At 35.6% G+C, this 10,000-nt stretch overlaps 1 protein-coding gene across 1 annotated transcript in view; it reads right to left on the reverse strand.

The window, feature by feature from the left end:
- The window catches only part of sgip1b (SH3GL interacting endocytic adaptor 1b), a 67,356-nt gene that overhangs the window by 52,725 nt on the left and 4,631 nt on the right, over positions 1-10,000 (reverse strand). The window contains exon 2 of the mRNA XM_062047102.1: positions 7,412-7,618. Coding sequence (XP_061903086.1) covers positions 7,412-7,421 — 10 coding nt within the window. The 5' untranslated portion in view covers positions 7,422-7,618. The remainder of the gene's footprint in view (positions 1-7,411; positions 7,619-10,000) is intronic.

Below are 10,000 nucleotides of genomic sequence, written 5' to 3' on the forward strand. Positions count from 1 at the left end.
CTCGCTCATCGGCAGTGCGCCTAATAATCTGGTGTGCCCTATTAGATATGTAGTTGACACGGATCAATTACATTCATATTTGACAGGTATCAACTACATTCATGATATTTGACATGGATCAACTACATTCATGATATTTGACAGGGATCAACTACATTCATGATATTTGACATGGATCAACTACATTCATGATATCTGACATGGATCAACTACATTCATGATAGTTGACATGGATCAACTATATTCATGATATCTGACATGGATCAACTACATTCATGATATTTGACAGGGATCAACTACATTCATGACATTTGACATGTATCAACTACATTCATATTTGACAGGGATCAACTACATTCATGATATTTGACATGGATCAACTATATTTATGATATTTGACATGGATCAACTACATTCATGATATTTGACATGGATCAACTACATTCATGTATTTGACATGGATCAACTACATTCATATTTGACAGGGATCAACTACATTCATGTATTTGACATGGATCAACTACATTCATATTTGACAGGGATCAACTACATTCATGACATTTGACATGGATCAACTACATTCATGATATTTGACAGGGATCAACTACATTCATGATATTTGACATGGATCAACTACCTTCATGATATTTGACATGGATCAACTGCATTCATTATATTTAACAGGGATCAACTACATTCATGATATTTGACAGGGATCAACTACATTCATATTTGACAGGGATCAACTACATTCATGATATTTGACATGGATCAACTACATTCATATTTGACAGGGATCAACTACATTCATGATATTTGACAGGAATCAACTACATTCATGATATTTGACATGGATCAACTACATTCATATTTGACATGGATCAACTACATCCATGATATTTGACAAGGATCAACTACATTCATGATATTTGACAGGGATCAACTACATTCATGATATTTGACATGGATCAACTACATTCATGATATCTGACATGATCAACTACATTCATGATATTTGACATGGATCAACTACATTCATATTTGACAGGGATCAACTACATTCATGATATTTGACATGGATCAACTACATTCATGATATCTGACATGGATCAACTATATATCCATGATAGTTGACATGGATCAACTATATTCATGATATTTGACATGGATCAACTACATTCATGATATTTGACAGGGATCAACTACATTCATGATATTTGACATGGATCAACTACATTCATGATATTTGACATGGATCAACTACATTCATATTTGACAGGGATCAACTACATTCATGATATCTGACATGGATCAACTATATTCATGATAGTTGACATGGATCAACTATATTCATGATATTTGACATGGATCAACTACATTCATGATATTTGACAGGGATCAACTACATTCATGATATTTGACATGGATCAACTACATTCATGATATTTGACATGGATCAACTACATTCATATTTGACAGGGATCAACTACATTCATGATATTTGACATGGATCAACTACATTCATATTTGACAGGGATCAACTACATTCATGATATTTGACATGGATCAACTACATTCATGATATTTGACAGGGATCAACTACATTCATGATATTTGACATGGATCAACTACATTCATGATATTTGACAGGGATAAACTACATTCATGATATTTGACATGGATCAACTACATTCATGATATTTCACATGGATCAACTACATTTATGATATTTGAAGTGGATCAACTACATCCATGATATTTAACAAGTATCAACTACATTCATGATATTTGACAGGGATCAACTACATTCATGATATTTGACAGGGATCAACTACATTCATGATATTCGACATGGATCAACTACATTCATATTTGACAGGGATAAACTACATTCATGATATTTGACAGGGATAAACTACATTCATGATATTTGACATGGATCAACTACATTCATGATATTTGACAGGGATCAACTACATTCATGATATTTGACATGGATCAACTACATTCATGATATTTGACATGGATCAACTACATTCATATTTGACAGGGATCAACTACATTCATGATATTTGACAGGGATCAACTACATTCATGATATTTGACATGGATCAACTACATTCATGATATTTGACATGGATCAACTACATTCATGATATTTGACATGGATCAACTACATTCATGATATTTAACAGGTATCAATTACATTCATGATATTTGACAGGCATCAACTACATTCATGATATTTAACAGGGATCAACTACATTCATGATATTCGACATGGATCAACTACATTCATATTTGACAGGGATAAACTACATTCATGATATTTGACATGGATCAACTACATTCATGATATTTGACAGGGATCAACTACATTCATGATATTTGACATGGATCAACTACATTCATGATATTTGACAGGGATCAACTACATTCATGACATTTGACAGGGATCAACTACATTCATGACATTTGACATGGATCAACTACATTCATGATATTTGACAGGGATAAACTACATTCATGATATTTGACATGGATCAACTACATTCATGATATTTAACAGGGATCAACTACATTCATGATATTTGACAGGGATCAACTACATTCATATTTGACAGGGATCAACTACATTCATGATATTTGACATGGATCAACTACATTCATATTTGACAGGGATCAACTACATTCATTATATTTGACATGGATCAACTACATTCATATTTGACAGGGATCAACTACATTCATTATATTTGACAGGGATCAACTACATTCATTATATTTGACAGGGATCAACTACATTCATGATATTTGACATGGATCAACTACATTCATGATATTTGACAGGGATCAACTACATTCATGATATTTGACATGGATCAACAACATTCATGATATTTGACAGGGTTAAACTACATTCATGATATTTGACAGGGTTAAACTACATTCATGATATTTGACATGGATCAACTACATTCACAGTATTTGACATGGATCAACTACATTCACAGTATTTGACAGGGATCAACTACATTCATATTTGACATGGATCAACTACATTCAGGATATTTGACAGGGATCAACTACATTCATGATATTTGACAGGGATCAACTACATTCAGGATATTTGACAGGGATCAACTACATTCATGATATTTGACATGGATCAACTACATTCATGATATTTGACAGGGATCAACTACATTCATGATATTGGACAGGGTTAAACTACATTCATGATATTTGACATGGATGAACTACATTCATGATATTTGACATGGATCAACTACATTCATGATATTTGACAGGGATCAACTACATTCATGATATTTGACAGGGTTAAACTACATTCATGATATTTGACATGGATCAACTACATTCATGATATCTGACAGGGATCAACTACATTCATGATATTTGACATGGATCAACTACATTCAGGATATTTGACAGGGATCAACTACATTCAGGATATTTGTCAGGGATAAAGTACATTCAGGATATTTGACATGGATCAACTACATTCATGATATTTGACAAGGATCAACTACATTCATGATATTTGACAGGGATCAACTACATTCATGATATTTGACAGGGATCAACTACATTCATGATATTTGACAGGGATCAACTACATTCATGATATTTGACAGGGATCAACTACATTCATGATATTTGACAGGGTTAAACTACATTCATGATATTTGACATGGATCAACTACATTCATGATATTTGACACGGATCAACTACATTCATGATATTTGACAGGGATCAACTACATTCACGATATTTGACATGGATCAACTACATTCATGATATTTGACATGGATCAACAACATTCATGATATTTGACAGGGTTAAACTACATTCATGATATTTGACAGGGTTAAACTACATTCATGATATTTGACATGGATCAACTACATTCACAGTATTTGACATGGATCAACTACATTCACAGTATTTGACAGGGATCAACTACATTCATGATATTTGACATGGATCAACTACATTCATGATATTTGACATGGATCAACTACATTCATGATATTTAACAGGTATCAATTACATTCATGATATTTGACAGGCATCAACTACATTCATGATATTTAACATGGATCAACTACATTCATGATATTTGACATGGATCAACTACATTCATGATATTTAACAGGTATCAATTACATTCATGATATTTGACATGGATCAACTACATTCATGATATTTGACATGGATCAACTACATTCATGATATTTAACAGGTATCAATTACATTCATGATATTTGACAGGCATCAACTACATTCATGATATTTAACAGGGATCAACTACATTCATGATATTCGACATGGATCAACTACATTCATATTTGACAGGGATAAACTACATTCATGATATTTGACATGGATCAACTACATTCATGATATTTGACAGGGATCAACTACATTCATGATATTTGACATGGATCAACTACATTCATGATATTTGACAGGGATCAACTACATTCATGACATTTGACAGGGATCAACTACATTCATGACATTTGACATGGATCAACTACATTCATGATATTTGACAGGGATAAACTACATTCATGATATTTGACATGGATCAACTACATTCATGATATTTAACAGGGATCAACTACATTCATGATATTTGACAGGGATCAACTACATTCATATTTGACAGGGATCAACTACATTCATGATATTTGACATGGATCAACTACATTCATATTTGACAGGGATCAACTACATTCATTATATTTGACATGGATCAACTACATTCATATTTGACAGGGATCAACTACATTCATTATATTTGACAGGGATCAACTACATTCATTATATTTGACAGGGATCAACTACATTCATGATATTTGACATGGATCAACTACATTCATGATATTTGACAGGGATCAACTACATTCATGATATTTGACATGGATCAACAACATTCATGATATTTGACAGGGTTAAACTACATTCATGATATTTGACAGGGTTAAACTACATTCATGATATTTGACATGGATCAACTACATTCACAGTATTTGACATGGATCAACTACATTCACAGTATTTGACAGGGATCAACTACATTCATATTTGACATGGATCAACTACATTCAGGATATTTGACAGGGATCAACTACATTCATGATATTTGACAGGGATCAACTACATTCAGGATATTTGACAGGGATCAACTACATTCATGATATTTGACATGGATCAACTACATTCATGATATTTGACAGGGATCAACTACATTCATGATATTGGACAGGGTTAAACTACATTCATGATATTTGACATGGATGAACTACATTCATGATATTTGACAGGGATCAACTACATTCATGATATTTGACAGGGATCAACTACATTCATGATATTTGACAGGGTTAAACTACATTCATGATATTTGACATGGATCAACTACATTCATGATATCTGACAGGGATCAACTACATTCATGATATTTGACATGGATCAACTACATTCAGGATATTTGACAGGGATCAACTACATTCAGGATATTTGTCAGGGATAAAGTACATTCAGGATATTTGACATGGATCAACTACATTCATGATATTTGACAAGGATCAACTACATTCATGATATTTGACAGGGATCAACTACATTCATGATATTTGACAGGGATCAACTACATTCATGATATTTGACAGGGATCAACTACATTCATGATATTTGACAGGGTTAAACTACATTCATGATATTTGACATGGATCAACTACATTCATGATATTTGACACGGATCAACTACATTCACGGTATTTGACAGGGATCAACTACATTCACGATATTTGACATGGATCAACTACATTCATGATATTTGACAGGGATCAACTACATTCAGGATATTTGACAGGGATCAACTACATTCAGGGTATTTGACAGGGATCAACTACCTTCATGATATTTGACAGGGATCAACTACATTCATGATATTTGACATGAATAAACTACATTCATGATATTTGACAGGAATCAACTACATTCATGATATTTGACAGGGTTAAACTACATTCATGATATTTGACAGGGATCAACTACATTCATGATATTTGACAGGGATCAACTACATTCATGATATTTGACAGGGATCAACTACATTCATGATATTTGACAGGGATCAACTACATTCATGATATTTGACAGGGTTAAACTACATTCATGATATTTGACATGGATCAACTACATTCATGATATTTGACACGGATCAACTACATTCACGGTATTTGACAGGGATCAACTACATTCACGGTATTTGACAGGGATCAACTACATTCATGATATTTGACATGGATCAACTACATTCATGATATTTGACAGGGATCAACTACATTCATGATATTTGACAGGGATCAACTACATTCATGATATTTGACAGGGATCAACTACATTCATGATATTTGACATGGATAAACTACATTCATATTTGACAGGGATCAACTACATTCATATTTGCTAGTATCAAACAAGCTAATATCAAACAAGCTAGTATCAAACAAGCTAGTATCAAACATGCTAGTATCAAACAAGATAATATCAAACAAGCTAGTACCAAACAAGCTAGTATCAAACAAGCTAGTATTAAACAAGCTAGTATCAAACATGCTAGAATCAAATAATTTAGTATTAACTAGTATTAAACAAGCTAGTATTAAACAAGCTAGTATTAATTAGTATTAAACATGCTAGAACTAAACATACTAATATTAAACATGCTAGTACTAAACAAGCTAGTACTACACAAGCTAGTATTAACTAATATTAAACATGCTAGTACTAAACATGCTAATATTAAACATGCTAGTGCTAAAGAAGGTAGTACTAAATAAGATAGTATTAACTAGTATTAAACAAGCTAGTATTAACTAGTATTAAACAAGCTAGTACTAAACACGCTAGTATTAACTAGTATTAAACATGCTAGTACTAAACATGCTAATATTAAACCCGCTAGTACTAAACCAGCTAGTATTAACTAGTATTAAACATGCTAATATTAAACATGCTAGTACTAAACAAGCTAGTACTAAACATGCTAGTACTACACAAGCTAGTATTAACTAGTACTAAAGATGCTAGTACTACACAAGCTAGTATTAACTAGTACTAAAGATGCTAGTACACCCTGTGCTAAGTGTCAGCCTACATGTCTTGGTGTGTGCACTAGCTCACCTGCAACATTCTATTGAGCAGACTCACCCTCGCCTGCTAGAAGCACTGCTTTTGTGTTTTGAAGCGCACCTCACACGCCTCTGCATTGATGGGATGTACAGTACGTAACCCGGTGGCCACACGGCAGACATGCAAGTCATCCACACATAGGCTACATCCATGGCCCAGCAGGGGGGACAGAGGACTCACCTTGCATCATGGTTCCAGATTGTCATCCTATCCTGGATGGTCAAAGGACGCCCTGGCGGGGCATGGCCAGCACGAGCACGGAGGTCCACTCCCTCCTCCCCCGGAGGCCCACTCCCGTGCACGGCGGACGGGAGAAGGGGCAGGTGGGGGGGGGTTACTCTCACGCGCTGGCAGCGGCGACACACGCCATCTCTGAGCGCAGGGATGCTGAGGAAAGGCAGAGGAGGAGCGTAAGGGCCATGATGAGGGAGGGGGGGCGGGGCTGTGATGTCACAGCTGCTCTCCACCAATCCCTGCAGCCCTGGTCACATGACTGATGTCCCCTGATGCCTTCAGCTCCTTCCAGCACTGTGCAACTTACTCAGACTAGACCTGCACAATATTATAGAAATAAATATATTGAATTTGCATTTTTTGGTCACGTCTTGCTGAGAACCAGCGTCCTCTGCAGTGGACTTGTTTTTCTTTGAGTTCCAAACAAAAAACCCTGCAAATGTCCACTGAATAAACAGTTAAAGTACCCTATTTTCCAGGTATAAGGCGCACTTAAAATCCTTTCATGTTCTCAAAAACCTTATGTACGTATCAAATCTGCTTATGCCTACCCACCTCCAAGCAATGTTATTTGGCACATGGTGTAATGATAAGTGTGACCAGCAGATGGCAGTCACACACAAGAGATACGTGTGGACTGCAGGTTGACGCCTGTTCAATAAATGACGCTAGCAAGTACCCGTAAGCAAGCAACATGCTTTAAATGTTTCATTAAGAATATAGAACATTACACAAAAATGTGTCAAAAGTGTTTTACTAGGACTTTGGTGAGAGTGATGGATTGTGGGAGCATTACGACTACCATAGTCAGACGTACTGTGCTTCAATGTGTCTATAAGGACCCCAAAATGACACCTATTAGGACACATTATCTGGTGTTTTGTTTTGCAATATTATGCAAAAGCAACATTTCTTACCTTCTGGTACCTGCTGATCTGTATTTAGGACCTGTGTAAGTCGCATGTGAAAGTGGTACAGACTATATCCTGATGTATAGGAGAGACAGTTGTACACAGTTGAAAGTGGTACAGACTATTTCCTGAAATATAGGAGAGACAGTTGTACACAATTGAAAGTGGTACAGACTATATCCTGAAATATAGGAGAGACAGTTGTACACAGTTGAAAGTGGTACAGACTATATCATGAAATATAGGAGAGACAGTTGTACACAGTTGAAAGTGGTACAGACTATATTCTGAAATATAGGAGACAGTTGTACACAGTTGAAAGTGGTACAGACTACATCATGAAATATAGGAGAGACAGTTGTACACAGCTGAAAGTGGTACAGACTATATCCTGAAATATAGGAGAGACAGTTGTACACAGTTGAAAGTGGTACAGACTATATCCTGATATATAGGAGAGAAAGTTCTACATGTGTGAAAGTGGTACAGACTATATCCTGAAATATAGGCGAGACAGTTCTACACATGTGAAAGTGGTACAGACTAGTTCCTGAAATATAGGAGAGACAGTTCTACACATGTGAAAGTGGTACAGACTTTATCCTGAAATATAGGAGAGGCAGTTGTATGCGTGTGAAAGTGGTACAGACTACATCCTGAAATATAGAAGAGACAGTTGTATACATGTAAAAGTGGTACAGACTACATCCTGGCATATAGGAGAGACAGTTGTACACAGTTGAAAGTGGTACAGACTATATCCTGAAATATAGGAGAGACAGTTGTACACAGTTGAAAGTGGTACAGACTATATCCTGAAATATAGGAGAGACAGTTGTACACATGTGAAAGTTGTACAGACTATATCCTGAAATATAGGAGAGACAGTTGTACACAGGTGAAAGTGGTACAGACTATTACCTAAAATATAGGAGAGACAGTTCTACACGTGTGAAAGTGGTACAGACTACATCCTGAAATATAGGAGAGACAGTTATACACCTGTGAAAGTGGTACAGACTATATCCTGAAATATAGGAGAGACAGTTGTACACAGTTGAAAGTGGTACAGACTATATTCTGAAATATAGGAGAGACAGTTGTACATGTGTGAAAGTGGTACAGACTACATCCTGAAATATAGGAGAGACAGTTCTACACGTGTGAAAGTGGTACAGACTACATCCTGAAATATAGGAGAGACAGTTCTACACGTGTGAAAGTGGTACTGACTACATCCTGAAATATAGGAGAGACAGTTCTACACGTGTGAAAGTGGTACAGACTACATCCTGAAATATAAGAGAGACAGTTGTACAGATAGGAAAGTGGTACAGACTACATCCTGAAATATAGGCGAGACAGTTCTACACGTGTGAAAGTGGTACAGACTACATCCTGAAATATAGGCGAGACAGTTCTACACATGTGAAAGTGATACAGACTATATCCTGAAATATAGGCGAGACAGTTCTACACATGTGAAAGTGGTACAGACTATATCCTGAAATATAGGCGAGACAGTTCTACACATGTGAAAGTGGTACAGACTATATCCTGAAATATAGGCGAGACAGTTGTACGCATGTGAAAGTGGTACAGACTATATTCTGAAGTGTACTTG

The sequence above is a fragment of the Entelurus aequoreus genome, linkage group LG05 (genome assembly GCF_033978785.1).
Source record: "Entelurus aequoreus isolate RoL-2023_Sb linkage group LG05, RoL_Eaeq_v1.1, whole genome shotgun sequence".
NCBI classification, from domain to species: Eukaryota; Metazoa; Chordata; class Actinopteri; order Syngnathiformes; family Syngnathidae; genus Entelurus; species Entelurus aequoreus.